Source organism: Phascolarctos cinereus, unplaced genomic scaffold (genome assembly GCF_003287225.1).
Source record: "Phascolarctos cinereus isolate Bilbo 61053 unplaced genomic scaffold, phaCin_HiC Scaffold_5;HRSCAF=322, whole genome shotgun sequence".
In the NCBI taxonomy this organism is placed as follows: Eukaryota; Metazoa; Chordata; class Mammalia; order Diprotodontia; family Phascolarctidae; genus Phascolarctos; species Phascolarctos cinereus.
This window is the reverse complement of record NW_027555958.1, coordinates 299,982,034-300,006,304: the sequence shown is the minus strand read 5'-3', so window position 1 is coordinate 300,006,304 and position 24,271 is coordinate 299,982,034. Positions and strand designations below refer to the sequence as shown.

General features: G+C 46.4%; 1 protein-coding gene across 1 annotated transcript in view; it reads right to left on the bottom strand.

Annotated features, from left to right (window-relative positions):
- Positions 1-24,271, bottom strand: part of LASP1 (LIM and SH3 protein 1) — a 63,038-nt gene that overhangs the window by 24,018 nt on the left and 14,749 nt on the right. The window contains exons 3-4 of the mRNA XM_020997407.2: positions 15,233-15,317; positions 3,831-3,938 (exon numbers count right to left, since the gene is read on the bottom strand). Coding sequence (XP_020853066.1) covers positions 3,831-3,938; positions 15,233-15,317 — 193 coding nt within the window. The remainder of the gene's footprint in view (positions 1-3,830; positions 3,939-15,232; positions 15,318-24,271) is intronic.

Sequence of the window (24,271 nt, the reverse complement as noted above, 5' to 3'; positions counted from 1 at the left end):
CACTCTTACTGGGTGTACCCAGAGGGTAGAACTAAGAGCTTTCATAAGAGGAAGTGGCAGACAATCAGATTTAGGGCTGAGGCCCTAAGAGAAAATGCCTTTTAGAGCTATTCCAAGTCAGAATGACCTATCTTGGGAGGTAGAGTACAGGTTACCTTTCTGGATGGCCACAGGTCACCACAGATGTTTCTCTAGAGGGGGACTTTCCACAATGGCTTAGATCTTGCTCATACCAGTCCAATTCATCCTGGAAAGTCCCTCAAAATTGGAGAGTTCATGACTAAGTGATTTCTGAGGTCCTTTTTTTGTTTTTAGAAATTCTGAGATTTTTTTTCTTTCACTTAAAAAAAAAATCATCAGAAAACCAGGTCAGATGAATAAGGTGGGTGGATCAAACTAGTAATACTATTTTAGTTTTTTTAAAAAATCAAGGTGTGATCACGAAATAATAAAACAGATCCTTGTGTGGTCCTTTGCTGAAGGAAGCTCTCAAAGTCAATGGCAGATCCTCATTTGGTTGAATAGGTTTTGTTAAAAACTCAGCTTCCTAACTTCCTTATAGCCCAGCTAAAAAACTCATCCCATTTAACAGATTCAGTTAATGTCAACCAACAAAGGAGTTTTAATACTACTTGACAGGTCCAGTTAATGGTCAACATCTCCCAGGAAAGACTCTTAATCAGCAAATGGCAATGGGAGTCACAACTGATTATCATCTCTCCAGATGTGAATATCACTGCCATAGTTAGCTTTGATACCTAGGCTCCCAGGCTCCAAGACTCCAGCTCCCAGGTACGTTTTCCTTAAACATTAATACCTCTATTATTTAGGAAGGGAGTAAAGGTGACCACGTAGAGAAAAGAGCCAAAAGGAAGTGGATCAAAAGATTTAGAGCTGGTGAGGTCCAGAGAGATAAACTTATCTAACCATCATATTTTGAGGAAACTGAGGCCCAGAGAACTTAAATGATTTGCCCAAGATCACCCAAGTAGCAAACAGCAGAAGAAGGATTCAAACACAGTCACTAAACCAATTAATTTAATACTCTTCTGGTCTTTCTCTCCACCGGGTCTCTAGGAAGCTTCAGGAATTTAGGGCCACCCTAATAGCTCAATACAGTAACAGTGCCCAAAGTCAGGAGAACATAAACACAGGCCAAACAATAAAGTTTTCATGATAAAAGAACATTACCTGAAAGGGAAGAGGGGATATATTGGGAAACAGGAGTGATTATAAAAACAAAAGATAACTTTTTTAAAAAGGAAATCTATGGAAAAGCTGGGGACTCTGGCTCCCCTCTTTTGGCCATACTAGATTTTCTGGGCAACCCTAGATTCCTAGATTTCCACCTTCCCCTTCTCCCCTCTCCCCATGCTAGAGGTTCTAGAAAAGATATATAACTCGAAGACCAACATAACCTTTATGGTTCATAACATTTAGGGTCCAAAAGCAGGCAAAAAAGGCTAATTTATTGTGTGTAAAGCAGAAATATATCATGGCATACTGGAAAGAGTCAACTTCGAAGTCAGTAAAACCTGAGTTTAAATCTTGTCTCTTATAGAAAGTGGCTGTGTGACCCGACTAGGCAAGTCACCTGCATGCTAGGAACCTCTCTAAAACTTAAGTCGCAGAGAACATTCCCATCCGCATTGGTAGAGGGAGTTTTCCTCACATGGGCGTTCCCTAGACCAGTGAAAATTATAAGTCCAGCCCCTACCCCTAAGGCTATGTCTAAGATCACAGAACAACAGTGGAATGTGTAGAGTGTGCAGGTATGGTGAAGAATATTAGGATGCCCGGTTGAGGAGCCCTCAAACATAGTAGAGGGAAAAGATTTAAGCATCTCCATATCCTAACCACCCTCCTACCTAATGATGACCCATCATTGCTTTGTTGGGTTGAAAGACTGACTGGCATTGGTCCATTATGTTTCTGTCCTTTCCATCTATTCCTATATCAAGGTGGATCTAAGGATGCAAGACCCCAGAGAGTAGGGAACAGTACTATCCAGCTCCTAGGCTCCGGTACCCAGCACTGCAGGCAGGCTGGTTTATCGGGTTGAGTGCCAGACCTGGGTTCCAGTCCAGGCTCCAGCACTGTGTGTGTGTGTGTGTGTGTGTGTGTGTGACTTTGAGAAAGGCAATAAACCTAGTGGACAGAGCACTGGCCCTGAAGTCAGGAGGACCTGAGTTCAAATCCAGCCCCACACCAAACACTTGACACTTACTAGCTGTGTGACCCTGGGCAAGTCACTTAACCCCAATTGCCTTTAAAAAAAAAAAGGCAATGAACCTGTCTGTGCTTCAGTCTCCCCCATCCGTCCCATGGGAAGAAGGGGTTTGCTCCCTTGAGTGGTTTTGAGACCAAACAGAGACAATAAATGTAGAATGAATTACTCCTCAGAACCAGTTGGTCACTCTCTACAATGCCATACCACTGCTCTCTCATCCCTGAGCACAGGCCCTTGGGGTTAGGGGTGGGGAGAGGCCTGGGAAAATGCCTGAGCGCCTTGGAAATGTAGGCATGTAGAATAAATGAAATAGAGAAGTGAGTCAGCTAACTGGCAAAGTGGATAGAGTACAGGGCCTGGAAGCCAGAAGACCTGAGTTCAAATCTAGCCTCAAACACTTACTAGCTGTGTGATGCTAAGCAAGTCACTTAACCTCTGCCTCAGTTTCCTCATATGTAAAACAGGGAAAATAAGAGCACCAACCTCCCAGGGCAGTTGTTTTGAGTATCAAATGAGATGTCAAGTGTTTAGCACAGTGCCTGGCACATACTAAGTGCTATATAAATGCTCTCTGTTATCATTAGCTATTATAGAAATTGATGCTGACAGAACACCTAAACACATGATCTGTCCCCCAACTGAGGTCCCCAAATATTCTTTCACACAGGCCTGAACACACACTCTTTTTCTCTCTCTCTCTCTCTGCAGTGCCAGGTAGGAAACCCCAAGCCCATTTCCTTCGCTAACAAGAAGTGGACAGCATGAAACCACAGTCCAAGCCACAGAAGGTACCCAGCCCCTCCACTGTGTGCTCAGAAGTACCCAGGTCAGACCAGCACTCGGAAAGCGATGACTACATGCCCTCCCTCTCTGCAGCTGCTCCCTTTTCACCCCTTCCAGCAAAGATGGGCTTGGGGAGGGGAATGTCTCTATGTGGGGGTGGCAGGACTAGGGGTTGGGGAGCTGGGAGTTGTTGAAATAAGGATGTGTTGGCCAGGGTCTTTGCATAGGAAGGAAATAAGAAGCCACCACAAGAGAGGAAATGATGGCCTCCACAGTTCCTGCTTCCTCAGCAAGCTAGAGACAAACAGACAGACAGACAGCAGGGAGTCTCGCCTCCTTCACCCCCACCCCCAAATGCAAGTTGAACCTTCTTATCAAGATGACCATCCTTATCCCCATCCCATAATCCAAACTTGAAAAAAAAAATACCAAACATCAAAAATTCCTGGTTCTAGAGAAAGAAAGGAGGGGCTCAGAGTGTGAGGGGCCCACAGAGCAACAGTAGCAGCAGCAGCAACACACACACACACACACACACACACACACACACACACACACACCCTCTCCCTCCTTCCCTCCCTCCACTGCTTTGGGGGTAAGGATGGGGGGGCCTTGACAACAAGGAGGCAGGAGGGCCCCAGGGAAACACCAAGCCCTTAGCTTCTCTCGAATGCTTGGGAATGCCAGGCTGGCCCCACTGGAGAGGGGGAGGCAGCCAGAAGAGAATGAGTTTCATTCATATTGCTTGGCCTGGGGCAGGGGAAGAGGAAAGAAGAGAGAGGCTGGGGTGGGGAGCACTGGGCTGGGGGAAACCTACATTACTGATTTGGTCCTGCGTCTTCTTAATCCTTTGAAGCTCTGGTGTGTCGGCCACCACGCTGAAGCCTTTCCCCTTGTTCTTTTCAAATTCTTCCTTGTAACGCACCTGGAGGAAAGAGCAAAGAAACTGAGTGGCAGGACATGGGGGACTTGCTGGGGGGAGGAAATGGAAGGGACCCCAAACAGGGGCCTTTGGGGGAGTGAGGCAGAACTTCAAATTGGGATGTGGGTCAAAGGTCAAAGGGCATAAGAAGCACATTCTACTATCCCAAACACTTGGGGCTGACCTCAAGGCAGGAAAGTGACCTGAATCTCTGGAGGTTTCTTCCAGGCCCTGGAAAGTGTCCCCCTGGGTAAGTGACCATCACTGCCATCAAGCTGTACTAACAGACAAAAAGCAGCTAGAACTGAGGAGAACCACCAGCTTCTGGCTGGCACTGCCAACACCTTGGAGCTTACTTCCAGAAAAGGTCAACGGGATGGGAAAAGACAGGAAGGAGAGAAAGGGAAGTGGGCAGAGGATGACCAGAACAGACCACACTTTAAGAGGGGATCTTAACCTGGGGCCTGTGGATAGATTTCAGGATCTCTGTAAACTTGGATAGGGGGAAAAAATTACATCTTTATTTTCAATAACCTCTAACTGAAATCTAGCAATTTCATGCTTTTTATTTTATGCATTTGGAAACCTCACTCTGGGTCAAATCCAAGGTTTGACCAGACTGCCAAAGAGGTCCACAGCACCAAAAAAATGGGGAAACCCCTGCATTAGAATGATCCCCCAGTGTTTGGATGGTAATCCTAGAGAAAATAACATTACCAGTCCTGACCTGAAGATTCTGTAGCAGAAATCTGGGCAGTACTACAGTAAGAAAGACTGAGGTTAGAGAAAAAATGGGATAAAACTTTCAGATGCAGATGGCAATTGAGGGATGAAGATGTTGAGAATTCGCTGGGAATATACAGGAGTGGGCTAGAATGAGTTTAAGGAAGAGGCAGCTCCATGATAAAGTGTTATACTTGGAATCAGAAAGATCTGAATTTGAATCCTGCCTCAGTCACTTACTTAACCTCTGTCTGCCTCATTTTCCCCATTTGTATAATAGGATGATAATAGCATCTACCTCCTAGGGACAGTGTGAGGATCAAATAAGATATCTGTAAAGTATTTTGCAAACTTTAAAACACTATATAAATGCTAGCTATTTTATTATCATTATCATCATAATAATTAGAGAAAGAGAAAAATAAAGTTAGAGCCTCTCAAGGCTCCTCCTTTCTCCCATATGGATTGGGAATCCAGTAAGCCCCAGGTCCCTGGGACTTCACTCTCTCTCTGAGCAGCTGTTCCCTTCCTGCTAGGTTCTCTCTCCCCCCACCTCCAGCCTGTATTTCCTCCATGGGGGGTGGCCCAGTTCCTGAAAGGCAGGTCAGCCCAGGACATGGACCACATGACTGAGCCTCCTGAGAGTTTCCAGGATGAGATCTGGGTGGTTCACAGGCAAGGAGAGGGAGGACAGAGGTTAGGGTGGAATGTACTTCAGCAGGGGTTAAGCCAGATGATTCCGGTCCCCCCCATTCCCCCACCACCCACCACCTGTCACTTGGCCCCCAAACACCAAACACTAAAGGCTTCCAAAACTTGGGTCAGGGGCCTGTGAAAATGCCATTACAACACCACAAACACACAAAAACACTTTCCTCAGGACATCGCACGAATTAGGTAGAACAAGTACCAGATTTTTGGCTTGGTCTATTCAGGGCCTTACACAGTAGTCACAGGCACTAATAATTGTTTGCTGAATCGGATTTTACAGATGAGGAAACAGAGACCCACAGAGGGTGAGGTGATTTGTCCTTGGTCACCAGAATTTAAACCTAACTCCAAACCTAGCCTCCTGTGCCTCTCTTTACTAAGAATTCCAAAGACATCCTTACCTACATTGAATAATGCCACCCAGCCACACCGGAACTTTTCCAGTCTCTGGGTCAGAACCCCTGTGCCATGTCACAGCACCCTGGGCTAGCCCCTTCTTTCATTTTTTTCAATCAGCTTAAGAATAAGAGGCAAAGTGTCATGATGTAATGGAGAGAGTCAGCCTTGGGAGTCAGACAAACCCAAATTCAATTCTTTCCTCTGATACCTACTGGCTTCGTGAAAGTGACTAGGTACCTCCAAGCTGGAGAACGAATGCTGTTATACATTGTTAGACGGAATTTCCGCATCAAACACCAATGTTGGTGGGCCTAATACTGGTGAAATCACAAGCCCGGACCACAGACTATTTCTACTTCACCCCATATCAGCAGAAGATAACAAATGTGGTTCACAACTATGGGAGTGTGGCCTGGCTGCAGAAAAAAGGTGCACTTTATTTAAAGGGGGAAGGAAGGCTAAGAGAGGAAAGTCAGCTCTGAGTTGCATATGAAAGAACAGAAAGGAGGGCCATAGAACAGCAAGAGCTGCAAGACACTAGACCAGAGACTGCTTCCGATTAAGCTCACCAATAGTGATCTGTGGCATGCTCAGTTGTGCTGCTAAATTCAAAAGGTTACAGACTTAGGACCTTAGTAACCTGAAAGATCATCATCTCTGTCCTACCACCTCATTTTACAGAGTTAAAAACAGAGGAGTAGAGATTCCAGTTGACTTGCCTAAGCCTCAAAGAGAGCCACCTCTCAACTAGGATATCTACTTGCTACCTAAAGTCCAAGGGAAGGCAGTATGAACACTGACTTGAGTCAAAGGTTCCAGGTTCAAATCCTACCACTGGTGCTCACCTGTATGACCTTGGGCAAATTACTTAACTTCACTGGGCCTCTGTTAACTCATCTGAAAAAAAGGGGATTGGAGATGAAATGGCTCTTGCAGTCCTTGCTAGCTCTAGACATCTGATCAATGAATGATTCCAGAAGCCACTCAATCTCCCTCCAAGCAAAGCTCTGATCCCATTTCCTACCTACTCAAAAAACCTTCACTGGCTACCCACTGCCTAATGAGTAAAATACAAACTGTGGGGATGGATGGTGTGCTGGATTTGGAGTCAAAGGGACTTGGATTGAAATCCATCTGACCCTCCATTTTCTCATCTTTAAAACATTAAAGACACAGGCAGCTAGCAGCTAGGTGGTTCAGTGGATAGACCACTGGCCCTGGAGTCAGGAGGACCTGAGTTCAAATTTGGACCCAGACCAAACACTTGACACTTACTAGCTGTGTGACCCTGGGCAAGTCACTTAACCCCAATTGCCTAAAAATTTTTTAAAAATAGTAAATATGAACAAGTCCCCTCCAGTTGTGCAGATCTCCATATGACCCTAGGACTCCTCCTCTCTGGCCCCTAGTTTCTTTACCTATTGAATTAGGTGACCTCCGAAATCCTTTCTAGCTCTCCATCCTAGGATGGCCATTCTCCAAGTATAGCTTGTGTTTTCCCATCTCCTCTTCTCATAATCCTACCATCTCCTACCAAGCCAGTCAGCTTAGCCTTCTGGGGGGCAGGACTGCTGCCATAATTAACCTGGGGTTTAGGGACAACTCATTGATGAGAGTACCCCATCAAACCTCACCCTCCTCCCAACTCTGGCCCATCTGGCTTGATCTTCCTCCTGTCCTTATAAGGCTTGGGGCCCTTTACACAGGGTAAAGTCCACTATGGTGACATCAGCTAGTTCTCAGCCTTCTTCCCCACCCCCAATCCCAACACAGCTGTGCAAAGGGGTGATTCACTTTTACGCTTGGAATGGTAGGCCAGGGAAGGTCAGAAAAAGGGCAGAAAACAGGGCTGTGGGCATAGCACCCCATGTCACAATTGCCGATTCACTTGACACTCATCATTCCAGTACCTGGGGAAGGGACAAGGAGTAATAGCTAATAACTGACATTTAGATAAAGAACTTTACATATGTTACCTTATTAGATAGATGATATTATTATCCCTTTTTTACAGATGAGGAAATAGAGGAAAAACCAATGAAACAACAAAGACCCAAATCCCCATAGCTCAAGTCTGAGGTAGGATCTCAATCCAGGTCTTTCTGACTCCAAGTCCTGCACTCTATCTCCTGTGCCACCTAGCTATATAAAGACCAAGCCCCTCTGTCTCCATCTTCATGATGCTCTCAGGCTTTTCCAACTGGCATGACCATGGGTCTCTGGGCTTGGTGAGAGGTGTCAAGAGACACCACAAGAGACAGGGGAGTTAGAGGTGGGAGAACATCCCCATGGTTCTCAACGTCCCATCCCCAATCCCATCCCAGCTTCTGCTTTTAAGAAGGTAGAATTCAATTGAATAAACATTTGTTAAACACCTACTACGCGCCAGCCACTGTGAGAGACCCTGAGAAGAATGATCTTTGGTACCAGAGAACTGGCTGCAGACAAATCTGTGCTTTGTCTTCTTGGGTAGGATTTGAACCCAGGCCCGTGTGGACCCCGCCATGTGAGCCATGTGGAATTTGTCTAGAGTGAGCATTTCTTCTCCTCCTCAACAGAGAGTGAAAGCAGAGGCCACACCTGCCTCAGACTAGGGACCAGGAAGATGGCCTATAAACTACATCCACACCCACACCCAAACACACAGACCTGGTCTCCAAGGACAACACAGAAGTGGACATTTGAGTCAACCACAAAGAGCTAGGGACTAGGGTGTGGTTACCTGCATGTCTAAAAAGGAAAATCCTCCAGCCCTTCCCTATTTCAGGGAATAGGGAAATGGATCAAAATGGAAGGAGGTACGACAGTATAAAACATAGCCAGGAAAATAATGCACACAATTACATCAACAATTAAAACGGAAAGATCCATGAAACAATCAAAAATGAATGTTGTAAAATTATAAAGAACATGCATGGCTTCAAAGAAGAGACATGAGAAGACGCTTTTGCCTCACTCCTTTGCAAGATGGGAGGTCCATGGATATGGAACAATATAAGTTTTGCTGATTTTTTTTCTCTTTTTCTTTAAAAATATTATGTTATGTAGAACGGCTCTCTGGCAGCAGGAAGGTGAGGGATAGTAGGGGATATTTGGATGATGTAATAAGACAAAAGATGTCAAATTTTATTTAAAGAAGGAAGGAAAAAAGGAAGGAAGGGAAAGGAAGGGAAGGGAAGGGAAGGGAAGGGAAGGGAAGGGAAGGGAAGGGAAGGAAGGGAAGGGAAGGGAAGGGAAGGGAAGGGAAGGGAAGGGAAGGGAAGGGAAGGGAAGGGAAGGGAAGGGAAGGGAAAGGGAAGGAAGGAAAGGGAAGGAAAGGGAAGGAAAGGAAGGAAATGGAGTAGGGACGAGACGGGGCTAAGAGAAAGGGAACTCAGATACCATCCTCCAGTCCATTCCTGTCTGGGCAGGAGAAGGGGGCAGGGTAATCCCTCCTCTGCCAAGCCTCAGGGTGGAGCCACTAAGGTGGTCATTTCTGGATGGACACTCAGGCAGAGGAGTAAACCAACCCTGTGGTTCCCAGACCCAGTGGGGGTGGCCCTAGGTGTCCCAGACACCCAAGGTGCCACTTTGGGGGAACCAGTTTAGACACTGGAAAAACAAACCAACCAAAATAGATTGGTCGATTTTCAAAACAGAACAGGTTGGATTTCCAGTGTGATGGAGACACAAAGTCGAGACACAGAGATAGTTCCAGAAAAAGGAACCACTTGCCTGAGCTGCTTCCCCAGGCCTTCTTAGCAGCAGAGGACATGGTAGGAGAAGGCTGAGGACTTCCTTTATTATGGTCTCGTCTCAGCAGACCAGTCCCCAGGCACTTTAGGAAGCACCCAGAGACTACCTCCCCAACCTCATCCTCCCCAGCCAGAGTCAGGCAGCCTGAGCTGGAGACAGCCAGCCCCATTTCTCTCTTCTTAACTGGCCACTAAATATAGCTGTTGCCAGAGCTGCGCTTAAGAGCAAAGATTTTACAAAGAGCTTGAGAACACTGGCCTCCAGAATGAAACAACACTGGAGTCAGAGGGGCTGAGTTCAAATCTTCCCTCTTATGTTTATTATCTGTGTGCCCTTAAGTTATGTAACCTTCCTGGGCCTCAGTTTACTCAGATGTAAAAATAAATAAAAACTAAAATATTTCTGAGGTCTCTTCCAGCTCTGACATTCCATAACTATCAGACCACTCACCACTCCTCTCTGAAGAAAAAATATGAATGGCTTAGGCTCTCTACAAGATCTGGTTTTATCCACACCCCTCAGAAACTCCACACACTCTCTAGCTATTGGCCATCTCCTGTGCCTGGTTCCCTCTGTGTTCAGTACAACTCTCTTTCCTCATCCCTAAATCACCAAGTAAAAACAAGGCCCCGGGTGCACAAGCTAGGAATAGGCAAGCAGCTGTGCATGCTTAGGGAGCCTGAAAGATACAAATATGACTCTGGCTTCCTGTCTGTCCCTTAAAGGTAGATGTAACCCCTTCCCCACTCCTGCCCCACTCCATGGTCCTGGGATTTACCGGTTTTCTGTGCCCCCAGCACACATGAACACCCAAAAGACCCCTAACATACACACACATACACACATACACACACACACACACACACACACACACACTCTCTCTCTCTCTCTCTCTCTCTCTCTCTCTTTCTCTCTCTCCCTCTCTCTCTCTCTCTCTCTCTCTCTCTCTCTCTCTCTCTCTCTCTCTCTCTCTCTCTCTCTCTCTCCCTCTCTCTCTCTCTCTCCCTCTCTCTCTCTCTCCTCTCTCAGGTATTTGATGCTGGGGGGAGAAAAGAGCTACAGCTGCCTCCTTTGTGAGTTAGACAAAAGAAAAGGGAATTAAGATCTCTATCATGAGGAGGTGTAGAATTTCTCTCCCCTTGGAAGGGTGTGTATAAATGTGTGTGCATCATGTATGTATGTATGGGTATGCGTGTGTGTGTGGTGTGTGTGTTTTCACTGTGTTTCTGACCAAGTCTTTCTGAGAGGGTCTCTGTTCATATCACAGTCTAGAGGCCTTTCCCAGAGTGCCCATCTCCCCAGTCTAAGACCCTAACACTGACAAGAGAATCTATAGTTATAAATCAGCCCCATAAAAGTTTCCTATTTGTCTAGAGGGTGGGAATGTGTTAGGGGTTGGGGTGGGGGGAGGGAGGATGGGGACGGGGACGGGGACGGGAAGGACGGGACTAAAGCTGGGACTTCAGCCAAAACTCACATATCCCCCTCAGCTGTTTGGGGGATTTGGCTGGGGAGGGCAGATGTCCCAGGGCAGCTCTGGAAGACCCAGCCTCTCCAACCTGACATTGGTGAAATCTCATCCCTGTCACAGAGGCCAGCTGGCCTCCCAATTTTACCCCAAACTGGGGGGCCTAGAAGGAATCTTTACCAAAACGGGCATTTCTGGGCCCCTACCCTTACCCCAGGAAGCCTGCCAAAGACTCCTTGTTTTGCCTGACCCTCCCTACTGATATGCCACCCAGCAGCAGCCTGGCGCCACCCCTCCTGTGCCAACGTGCCTGGCATGCTCACCCACTACCGAGTAATTGCAGCTTCTCCCCTGCAGCGGAGGCAGGGGTCCCTGAAGAGACAGATGTGAACTGCTGCTGTGTGTAAAAATGAATTTCCCCTCTTCCCTCCTCCAGAGTTTAGAAATACACAGGGAGTTCCAGTTTGGGAGGAGGAAAAGAAACGGTCATTGCCAAGTAGAAAAACAACCAGATCCTTCTATAGGGGACTTCTCACTCTGCCCTAGATGGGCCAAGCAGATTCTGCCCGTATTAAAATAAGAAAAGAAAGAAAGACTGAAGCCCAAAAAGACAAGCATCTTCCCTCAGGGCAGTCTAGGTCATCTTAAGTCAGTAAAGATGTTTTGGTTTTTTGGTCTGTTTCCCTATTGCTACCCCAGTGTCTTGCATGAAGTAGATTAATAAGTTAATTAACAAATGTCTACTGAATGTAATTAACTCCCAGACTCTTACAGCCCTGTCCCAGTACCCTGCAGAAGCTTCTCAGGTAACAAGAAGATATATGGCCTTGCTCTTAAGATGCTCATCCTGTGGAAGAGCTCTCTGCGCTACAGACCATTTTAAAAAGCCCATTACTCGATAGAGCTCTGGCTTTGGAGTCAGGAGGACCTGAGTTCAAATCCAGCCTCAGACACTTAACACTTACTAGCTGTGTGATCCTGGGCAAGTCACTTAACCCCAACTGCCTCACCAAAAAGTAGAAAAAAGAAAGCCCATTACTCAGAATGCCCCTGGGTTGCCTCTATGAAATGAGATGGGGGTGCTGGGCTATGTCACCTCTAGGGTCTCTTCTAGCGTTGGACCTATGATCCCCTTGCTTTCCTCACCTGTGTGCTTGGTAAAAGTAAATTTGTTTTATTATAAGACTGGGCCAAACAGAACGAGGAAGGAAAATTTTCCGGCAGGAGTCACACATTCCAAAGTCAGATGAATTTTTTTTTTTATTACTAACGTTCATTGTTTGGCATTGCTTTCATCCTATTCATTCATTGACGAAAAGCCTACAGGTAACTGGAGGTAGCCCAAGATCAACTCACAAATGATCAACTAGTTATAAGTCTCCCTTCCTCTTCTCAGTCATATTCTCTGGATGGGAACAGAGAATGTGGGGGCTGCCTTCTGAGGGCCAAGAAGGCTCCCTGGAGGAGGCAGCTTCTCCAGGAAATCTATCTGATTTCTCCCTGGCTAGAAAATAAGAATGAAGGAGTCATCTGTGATACAAAAGAATAATGGAATTAGACACAGGAAATTCTGGACTGAGCTGCTGCTCTTTCACTAACCTGATGTGTGTGCCATGGGATAAATTACTAAGGCCTCTTCCTGGGTCTCAGTTTCCTCCAAAATAAAAGAGAAATGAGGGGGATGAACTAGTGGACCTGATGCCCTTTCTAGTTCTAACATTCTATAGCCTCCAGGCCTGACTCCTCTCTGAAGAGAAAACCTGAGTTATGCCTGGCTTTTTCCTCTTCTTGCCCTAAGTCTGTGCCATGGCTAGCTACTGACCACCACCTGTACCAGCTTCCTGAAATGTTCAGTACAGGCCTCCTCCCCTGACCCGAAAGCAGGCACTGCCCTGAAGTGAATGATTCAGGGAGAGGGAGAAGCTGTAGCTCCTGGGGAACTGAGTGAATGGAACAGAATGAGTGCTGGTTGGGTGGTTGAGAACTCACTCTGAAGAACAAAACTCCCAACGGGAAGAAGGGAGAAAGGGAAGAATGGAGGAAGAAAGGGAAGGAGGGAGGGAGGGAGGGAGGGAGGGAGGGAGGAAGGAAGGAAGGAAGGAAGGAAGGAAGGAAGGAAGGAAGGAAGGAAGGAAGGAAGGAAGGAAGGAAGGAAGGAAGGAAGGAAGGGATTAAGAGAGGGAGGGAGGGAGGAAGAAAGAGAAGGAAGGAGGGAAAGAAGGAAGAGAAGGAAAGGAGGAAAGTAGGGAAGAAGGAAATAAGTATTTATTAAGCACCTACTATGTGCTAAGCACTTTACAAATATTATCTCATTTAAGTCTCACAATATATGTGATTGTCTCCATCTTACAACTCAGGAAATTGAGACTGAGACAAAAGTTAAGGGCCTAGGGTCACAGAGTTACCAAAGTGTCTGAATCTGCATTGAACTCAGGTCTTTCTGACTGTGGCCCTCTATATCCATTGCCCCACCTAGCTGCCTCTTGTACCAACAGCACGGCTGAAAGAACCCAATGACCTCCTAATATCATGACACTCATTTAGCTGAATGAGCGTGGGGGTGTTCGTTTAAATTAAAACCAGTCTCCTCACTTCACAGTCCCATCTGTTATGTCCTGGCTAAAGAGCTAACTAAGAGGTCAGACTACTGTTGGCATCTCAACAGAGGCAATTAGCTTTTCTTATCATCACAGGGATGGTATTATCCCTACAAAGTGGGCACAATGATAATACTCTTCCTACCCACCTCACAGAGTAGTTATGAGAGGCTATATTATTACTGAAAGCCCTGCACCACCACCAGGGGGGAACACGCCTTCCACTGCCAGATGCCACCAATACCAGCTGCCACCTCCAGGAAGCGTAGGGCCGAGAGCCCTAGGAACAGTTTCACCATCTTCCTCCCCACACCTCCTGCAGCCAACGTCCAGAGGAGCAGTCTTTGCAGAGATGGGACCTGTCTACTTCCTCTGCAAATGCTGTGCCTCCCTCCCCACCTCCACCCCCACCTCCTCATCAGCCACAGCAACGGAAGAACCAAAAAAGAGTCCTCACCACCAAGGTCCTTAGCACCAGCAACAGACAGAGTTTTATTCAAGAAAATGGAATGATGAAAAAGATGCAATACTATCCGTGTTACTGCTTGCTGCTCCTAAGAGTCACTGGGCTTTTCCAACTTACCTGCAGCTGGAACCTTTCATACAGGTTGCTTTGCCCCATCCGACCCCAGTTAAGCCTGCCTGAGAGCAGGAAGCTTTCCTTACTTTTCAATTTTTATCCCTAGTGCTTAGCATCATGCTTGGCATGTAGTAAGTACTTAATTAAATGCTTCCCCCCCCCATTCTTGCCTTACTATAGTTATTATTCTATTAACAACAAATCACATTTCTATAGCTTGTTAAGGTTTAGAGACCACTTTCCTCAAGATACCCCTAGTTAGTAGGGCTTGACTTTTATTAAACCAGTCTTACAGATGATGAAACTGAGGTTCAGAAAAGCTAAATGACTTAGAATCGTTGTAGCTAGTGAGTATCAGAAGCGGGCTTTAAAACGCAGACCTTCATACTAAGACAAAGGCTCAAATAAGTTACCAGATGAGGTGACGGATGTAAAGTGCTATATAAATGTTAGCCTAAAACCACAAACACCTAATGGGGGCCTTGGGCCTGACCCCATCCAGACCTAGTTCCTTAAAACCAAGCCCTCTGATCACTTCCAGGAAATAAAAAGGAACTGAGTCAGTAGCTAGTGGGGTGGGGGTGGGGGGGGTTGAGGACAGACAGCGGAGGTATTTCAGATTTATATGACTTCAGACAAGTCACAACCTCTCAGAACTTCAGCTTCCTCATCTAAAACACAGGGATGAAAATACTTACCACACGTGGGCAAGTAATAAGGATGACAATTATTTCCTCTATCTTAACTGCTCAAAGCCTCAATTGCCTCATCTGTTAAATGGGAATGAACACTTGCCCAATCTCCTTACAAGGTATTCTGAGGAAAACACTTGTGAATCTTTTTAAGAGCCCTGTAGAAACATGAGTCATTGTTAGGGTTTCAGGAGAAGGGCATGGTCTCAGTCACCTTAGCTCCTACTGCATGGTACCAGTTTGTAAATGGAAGGCGACAGTGGGGGAGGGGTGAACCAAAAGGGTAGCTGCCCCAAAGCCTGTTGTGTAACTGGAAGTGGAAGGAACTCTTGCCAAAGGCCGAGGTTGCACCACCGACCAGCACCAGGGTCCCAGCCCTGGCTCCTCCTTACCTGGCTCTGGAGCTCACTCTGCTGCTTAAGACGCAGGTTCTCGGGGGTGTCGGCCACCATCGTGAATGACTGTTTGGGGTAGTGTCTGTAAAACAAAGAGGGGAGGGTGGTCACCCTCAGAGGTAGAAGAAATGGGGAACCCTCACCCCTCATTCCTCCTAACCCAAAGCCATCTATATCATCCTCTCCCAACATCCTCTGACACTATCACCTCCCTAGGGCAACTTGTACTCACACTCATTGTTATTGTTGTTATTCAATCATGCCCCACTCTTTGTGACCCCATTTGGGATTTTCTTGGCAGAGATACTATATCGGTTTGTCATTTCCTTCTCCAGCTCATTTCACACATGAGGAAACTGAGGCAAAAAGGGCGAAGTGACTTGCCCAAGATCACACAGCTCTTAAGTGTCTGAGGCTGGATTTGAACCCAGGAAAATGAGTCTTCCCTATCCACTGTGCCACCTAGCTGCCCCATCAGCTGGATTACTGCAATAGCCTGGAGCTGTCTCCCTGCCTCAAGCCTCTCTCCATTCTATTCTACCCTCTATTCAGCCATCTAGTCCATTTTCCTAAAGCACAGGTAGGACCATGAAATCCCTCTATTCAATCATCTCCAGGGCCTTCTTGTTATCTCTAGTATCAAATCTAAATTCCGGACTGGCTTTTAAATCCTTCCCTAACCTGGCTCCCTGCCACTGTTCTCCCAACCCTCTTTTCACTGCCTATTCCTCTGTTCTCCCTCCTAACCTCCTCGATTCCTTCAAAATCCCACCTGCAAGAAGTCTCAATCCTTGCTTTAATGCTAGTGCCTTTCCCCCCCTTTGATTAGCTCCAATTGGTCCTGTCCATAGCTTGTGTGTTTCTGGTTGTGTGAAGGTTGTCCCCGCCTTCAGACAATAAGCCCCTTAAGAAAAGGGAGTTTTTGAAAAAAAGAAAAAGAAAGAAAAAGGAATTTTTGTCTTTCAATATAGCCCCAGCACTTGCCACAGTGCCTGATATGTGGAAAGTGTTTAATAAATGCTTGGTAACTTGACTTCTTTCCCAAGATCAACCAAAAAGTATTGTTAAACCAGGGGCAATTAAGTGTCATGGTGGGGAGAACACTGGGCCCAAAGTCAAATATGGACTCAGACACTTAAGCTCTGTTTGCCTCAGTTTCCTCATCTGTAAAATGGAGATAATAATAGCACTCACCTCCCAAGGTGGTTGCAAAATTCAAATGAGATAATAACTGTAAACTCTCCACCAGTACCTGGCACAGAATAGGCAATATATAAATGTTAGCTATTATTGTTTGGTTTTTTTTAACTAGATGCCAGGCACTATGCTAGCTGATTGGGGTGAAAAGGAAACAATGCCTGCTTATATTCTATAAAGCAGGGGTTCTGAACTTTTCTTTTTGTCATGGACCCCTTCAGTAGTCTGATAAACCTACTTATGGACCTCTTCTGAAAATTATGTAGTTTTTTAAAAATTCATAATTGAAGGAAATGCTAAATTTCAGTTGCAGATTAGTAGGAAATAGTTTTTTTCCCCCATCTAAGTTCACCCCCTCAAATCTACCCACATGAGACCTCACTGATCGCAAGTGGACCCCATTGACCTCATTAACCCCAGCAATAAGAGACTATATAATATACACTTATCTATGCACAGAATAAATACTAGAAAATACAAGGTAATTTGGGAGGGGAGAAGGGAAGAGAAATCAGGAAAAGCTTCAGGAGATGGCATGCTGGAGGTCTGTCTGGAAAGAAGTAAATGATTCTTAGAGATGGTGATGAGAGCACACAGCAACACAATAATAAATAGTGTTTACATAGCACTTTAAGGTTTGCAAAGAGCGGCAGCTAGGTGGCGCAGTGGACAGAGCACCAGCCCTGAAGTCAGGAGTACCTGAGTTCAAATCTGGCCTCTGATCAAACACTAGACACTTAACTGGGCAAGTCCCTTAATCCCAATTGCCTTTTTTAAAAAAAGGGGGGGGGGTTGCAAAGAGCTTGATCTCATTTGCTTCCAGGAATGGGGGATGGCCAGTGCTAAGGCACAGGGAGGAGAGATGGAGATAACATGTGCAGAAAGCAACAAGGTCAGTCCCAGTGGATCAAAGAGCCGGGAATGGGGAGTCATGTACAACGGGGCTGAAAAAGTAGGGAGGAGGCTTGGTCAGCTGGCTGGGTTTTAAAAGCCAAACAAAGAAGTTTATATTTGATCCTGGAGGCAATAACTAGAAGGTACTGAGGGGAACACATTCAGGTCTGTTCTTAAGGAAAATCATTTTAATTAAACGTGTGAAAAGACTTGAGTTGGGAGACCAATTAAGAGGCCATTACAATAAGGAGGCCAGGTGAGAGATGAAGCCCCAAAGTATGCCTGTGTAAGTAGTAAGAAGGGTTTAGATGCAAGAAATGTTATGGAGGCAGAGATTCAGGGTGGGGAAGAGTGAGGAGCCAAGAATAATGCCTATGTTAATATCCCAGAGCAGCTAGGCAGTGCAATGGATAAAACACCAAGTCCAGAGTCAGGAAGATTCATCTTCAAATCAGGCCTCTGACACTTACTAGCTGTGTGACCCTGGGCAAGTCACTTCACCCTGTTTGCCTCAGTTTCCTCATCTGCAAAATGAACTGGAGAAGGAAATGGCAAACCACCCCAGTACCTCTGCCAAGAATATCCCAAATGGGGTCACAAAAAGTCAGAAACAACTGAAAAACAACTGAACAACTAATATCCCAGCCAGCCCTTACCCACTGAGGCCTCTATTGTGCTCTCTTGTTGATTAGCCACAGTTTTAACCAATTCTCTGGATCTCCTTCACCGTTCACCTCAATGCTCACGGCAAACTCAGTTTATCATCAGCCTGAACCAAGTAAGATTGGAAAAGTCCACCTACCTCTACAACTAAAAGTCAACTATATGTTCCTGAGCCAGAGAGAAATTTTTTGGGATTATGGAGGAAGGATGGTATAGAGAGAGAGAGAGACACATATATGTGTATGTACATATGTATATATGTATAGATATAGGTATGGATATAGATATAAAGTACAATCAATATTGAAAACTGAGGAATTGTGGGAGTAGGAATAGAAGACCTAAGTTGGAGAAGTGTTGTTGATGCTTCCTAAGGCCATGCAAACTCGGACACACAAACTGGTACCACTGACTTCACAGGGTTAATTGTGAGGAAAGTACCAAGTAAACTGTAAATGTGACCCACATAAATGTGAATCTATCATCATCATCACTCCCAAAACAGAAATAGTTAACGGTGTGCCAAAGGCCAGGCAAAGACAGCCCAACTCTCCATGTTGACCCCAGATGTTGTGGTCCTCTACTGCTAAAACCAATAAATGACCAAACCCTCCCCAGTGGTTGCCACGTCACAATCCCACCCTCCATGAGGACAGGCAGTTCCCACAGTGGAGTGAGGAAAGGACAAGCCTGAGAGGTCTATATAAGGGGGGCTGATAAGAAAGTCGTGAGATGACTCTTGAGAGAGTTGGTGGGATGACATGGGAGTCCATCTGGATCAGCCTCATCAAGCTGTGTGCTTGTGTGTCTACAGCCACCAGACAGCATGGGTCTAGACAACAGAGCAGCTTTATTCCATACTGCTGGGGGGCTCTAGAGAAGGATATTCCCTCTACATCACTGGACCACAAAAGGCAAACAGGAGTATTTGAGGGGAACTCTTGGGAAGAATTTCCTTGCATTGAGAGCCTGGAACAGGATAAAGCTGCAAAGTCATTCTTTTCTTGGGATGGGGCTAGGGTGTGTGTGGGTGGGGATGGTGGTGCATTTTTAAATACAGAAGAGCCTCATTTGGCTGGCTAGGGTGAGATTTGGAAGCAGGGGAAAGGACCCCTCGAGGGCTGGCTCATCTCACTTTGAAGTCTTTGTGCTCAAGACTTCTGTGTGTGTATTCAGAGAGGGGGAAGGAAGGTTGGTAGGTTGGACAGAGAAAGGCTGGCCTGCATTTATTTGTTGTAAGGTGGTGGCGGTAGTGCACATTCGTGTGTGTGTGTGTGTGTGTGTGTGTGTGTGTGTGTGTGTGTGTTTAAGGTTGCTAGACTGGAAATAGGACAGGGGAGGAGGTAAGCAGCAGTCAGTGTGGCTGATACCCATAGCTGGGAGAAGAACGAGGAAGTTCAAGCATTTCCTGTGGTTCTGCTTGTATAGGGTTAAAACTAAGCGTCAGCTCCAAGGAAAAATGCATACACACACATCCATGTAGCATGCACTCATACACCTCTCCTACACACACACACACACCCACACACACACCATTCTCCACCCACTGGCATCCTGTTCTTTCTCACTGGGGTTCTGGGGAGACCCCAGCTCCCCCACTTCACTCAACACACACATGCTTTACCCTCAGATTCCCTGTGAGCTAGTCTCCTGAAACAACCTCTCCCTGACAGGCCCTAGCTTCTGTGACAGCTGGAACGCCCAATCCACCCTGACAACTGGAGGAAGTGGGGGTAGGCAAGGGGAGAACCAGCTTGGATGCCAACAGAGGTTAATCTAAGAATGGGAATTTTAATCCCACATCAGATTACCTTGGTTCAACTGGAGAGAATGCCAGAGACACCAATTTTGCTCATTCACCCTCAACACTGCTGTCCTCATCCTGCATCCCACCCCTTTCATAAATGGGGGGGAGGGAGAAGAACAGATACTCAGGACTGCTGCTAGGCACAATCTGCTCCCCCACCACCCGAAGCACCACTGGTGAGACATATAGGGCTCTCCCCTCCTTTCCCCTCCCCCATCCCGGTTCTCTGCTCCTTAGGTTCCCATGGCAACCTCATTCCCAGCTCCAGGCAGAATCGAGCACCAGCAAGCGTGCACAGGCAGCAAAGGGAAAGGGGAGAGTTTTTGGGTGGGGGAGGCCATTCAGGAGACAACTAAACAGAAAGGGAAAGCAGGCAGAGACAGTAGAGACATGAAGCATAAAGCCAAAGAAGTTCAAGGGGAGGGAGAGCCCTAGAATGGGAGATGAGACAACCTGGTCCCATGTCAGCACCTGCCCTGTGCCCATATGTGTCTCTCCTGATTCCTTCCAGATAGATACCTATTGCCTTGGCTCACTCTACCTTGGGGTAAAAAGCATGGGCCAGGTGGGGGAATGAGGTGGGGGGCAGGGGAGAAGTAGGATTACAATTAGTGTCACGTATCCTTTTGGAGGGTGAAGAGTGGGGAGTCTTTGGCCTAGTAACTTGGATAGACATAAAATTTATTCAACCCCTTAAGACTTCCCAGTTCCCACCCCCATTTTGTTCCTACTCTGAAGTGGGAGCTAAGAAATCCCTAGTATACTTCCTCTCCCATCCTAAGGTTGCCCTTCCCCCACACCCATCTATCTCTCTCATGTCCCTCAGCAATTCAGCAGAAAAGCTTTCCTACTGGTCCCCAGTTGGGAAAAATAAGGAAGGATACAAGGACCCAGACCGCCTAACTTCCAGCTTTAGGCTTTCCTGGGTGATAAGGACAGGCAGAGTGTTATACTGGAAAAGATACTTAGAAATAGGAGCTCTAGGTCTGAATCCTGTTGGTTTGTACTGAGAGACCTTGGACAAGTCATTTCTCTCTGGGTTTCAGTTTCCTCATTTACAAAGAGTAGGACAGATGGCCTCCAAGGTCCCTTCTAGTTCCTGTAAACCTTTTCTGTTCTCATCTGAAAGCCCCTGTAGAGGGGAGCTTTGACTCTCTTTTCCTAAACCCAAATCAGTTTCCAGGTAGTTGGTACATCACTGTGAACTGCCCCTCCAATCCCATAACCAACATCATCATCATAACCTTCTCTGGTCATCCCCAGGAGAGGCTGGCAGACATAGGCTGGGGGCAAGCTCAGGTCCAGGTCTAAGGGAAGGAAAAATCCAACATTTACAAGGCTAAAACCAAGACAAAGCTATTCCCCGCCTGTCAAGATAAGAAGACACAGACAGGTGTCTGGGGCCCTGCGGTGTGACAGCTGTTGCTATCAGCAACGCTAACAGCCAAGGCAGGGATTAAGGTGATGATGGCAAGGGCAACGTTGGCATTCTGGCATTCAGCAGGTGCCCCCAGCTTCCCACCCCTACAATTCTGCCTTACCATCATCTCATATCTTTCATGTTCACATCTAGGAGGTGGGGGTGGAGGGGGATATCCAAGGGCACTGGCCACTGCAGCCTTCTCCCACAAATGGGAGAAGAGTCAATAGCATAGGCTTCCCCCTCCCCAATTCTCTACCACCAACCCACTGCCACTGGTGGGTTGCCTTCTGAGAAGGGAACAGTACCAGCTACTGTCCTCTCTCTGGAGGGAGACCTCCTCTCTCTCTGTTTTACAATCTACCTAGAGCAGCAGACAAAGAGGGGGATAACCAGAGAAGCTCTACTGAGAGGGCCCAGAGGAAAGAAAGGGCCAGCATCTCACCCACAGACGGACATAGCGCAGGCAAGAGTGGATTAGAAAACCATTCTCTCCCCTAGAGCCTGGAGCTACTAGTCTCAAGGTTATGGACAATGGGGGCAATTTTCTAAAGAGACTAGCAGTCCTAATTTCCCCCACCTTTCCAAAAGCTAGCTTCTAAGATGGGAAAAGCAACAAGGTCAAGGCAGACCAGTGGGGACAGCAGCCCCATTCCCCCCTCCCAATCTCCTACCCAGTGTGAGCTCCCTTTCTCACTAAGTCTGGCCCCTTCAAAAACTGCAGGCTTGTTTTTTTAGACCCAAGAAAGTGGTACTGCTAACCACTTAGGACAAATAAACAAAGGAAATAATCCAGGTCCCTTCAAATAACCCATAGCTTCTACATCCTGCTGCTGAAGTTGTCGCTCATTCCTAGAAACACCCTCCACCTTGAAAATAGTGCTGAGGAGGCAGGGAGTCTGGCCCTGTTCCTGGAAGCAGTTCCTCCCTTTCTGACCCACTGAGGGGCCTAATGAGGCAATAGCAGAGATAAAGAGTAGAGGCCAAGAACTTCCCCGACCTCAGGAATGGGGAGCCACAAGACAGTAAACCCCCTATGGCAATGAGCAAGGCAAAAAAGAAGCCTGGTTAGTTTTCAGTTGGCTGGTTCTGATCCAGAGGGTTGTAATCATTTCTGTGTGACAGACCCCTCCCTTTGGCAGTCTGGTCAAGCCTACGTACCTCCTTTTCAGAAAGTTTTTATGCACAATGTTTAAATGCATAAAGTAACATGAGATACATAGAATTACAAAAAGAAAACAGTTACAACATGGGAAAGCCAAAAGATGACACAGAAAAAGTTTAGAAACTCAGAAATGCATAAAATATCACATATTTTATCTTTTAACACCATAAATATACACAATTTCTTCTTCTCTGGTACAAAAGGTGGATAAAAAAATTTTGTGGGGATTTTCCAGATCAAGGGATGTGGAAGGGATAACTGTACTTAGATTTGGCTGAACAAACTCTCAGTCTTCTAATTGGAAAAACTTGATTCTCTAGGTGTGAGAGAACATTTGGGAAGCTATTTGTGAGCCTACCATCCTATAATATAAATCCTTCACTAACTCCCACCCCCACCCCTGACAGGCTCCAAAAAGGTCAGCAGCCCTGGGTTATAGCTTCCAATCAAGGTCAGACATTTCCCAGTCAAAGCTTCAACCCCTTAAGCCTCCTCAGTCACAGTCCCTGAAGACAAAAGTTTTGAGATGGGATAGGGAAGAGCTAAGCCAAGATCCCCCCCAACTTCCCCCAGGAAAAGTATTTGGGTGACAGGGAGAAAAGTTGAGAAGAAAGTTCAGATCAGGAAGCAGTGCTTGTTAACTGCTTGTTAACTGCTTGTTAACTTCCTTCGTCCAAGAGCACAAATTCTGATATTTACTACCTCTGGGAAGTTGGACAGGTCATGACTTCCTGGGGAGCCTCTAACTTTCATCTCTTAGTCTATGTTCAGTGAGTTCCCAACCCTCTTCAACACCTTGCTATTCTCTTTCTCTGACCCCATATTTAGATTCTCAAAGAACACACCAACTAAAAAAAGCTGAGTTTCTTAGAAATCAGGAACAGGCAAACAGAGGGATAGGCAAGAAGAGTTCTTCTCCAACAGACTGGCCACCCTACCTACCTCAGAAACAGAGCCTTTCCTCCCAAGCCAGCACCCCTCTTTCCTTCACCTCTCCTTTTGGTCTGCCTTTGTCCTATACGGGAGATGAGTGTGTTTGTTTCTTGGGGCCACCAAGTATCAGGTTTGGGTTAGTTCAGGCCATTTTGGAGGTGAGAAAATTGAGGTCACAAAACTAGTCAGTGGCAAAGCCATGACTAGAACCCAGGCTTCCTAACTTCTAGTTCATTCTAAAAGGAAAGACCCAAAATCTGTGGGTCCCTAGGACTGTCTCCCTTTTTCTAAGTTAATAGGATTATTATTAATTTAGAGCTCAGGGGTCATCGACACCAACCCCCCCCCATTTTAGATAAGTGAAGTGACTTGCCCAACAAGGTCACAGAGGTAGTTAGCTGTTATTAATAGCAGAATCAGGACTAATAAAAACAACAGTTCACATTTATATAGCCCTTAAATGTCTGCAAAGCACTTTTCCCTATGGTCTCATTTGAGTTTCCCAGCAACTCCGGCAGGTAGGTGCTATTTTACAGAGGAAGAAACTGACACCCACCTGACTCCTTTAATCCAGCCCCTCTTTCCACTGTACCACAATCCCTCCGAGTTCCCCTTGCCCCACCCACCAGGTTTTCTTGACCCAGCAAAGTCTCCCAAAGCTTCAGAACATCTCCTTTCCCAATTATCTGTGGGTCAAACAGAGGAGAGACGCACAAACCCATTCTACTGCTTCTTCCCCACCCCCACCCCCATGACAGCTTGCTTCTGGACCGATGGCAAACTAGAGTAAGCTGATACCCCATTTGCAAAGGGACTCAGAGAGGGCCTCTGTGAAGGTGTGCCTCCCTTTAAGAAAACTCAGTATACAGAACTCCTGCCAGATGAATGACTTGGGGGAGGGGAAAGGGGTCTATTTGTTCCCATTATAAAAGGTTCTCTGCTTTACAGAAAGATTTA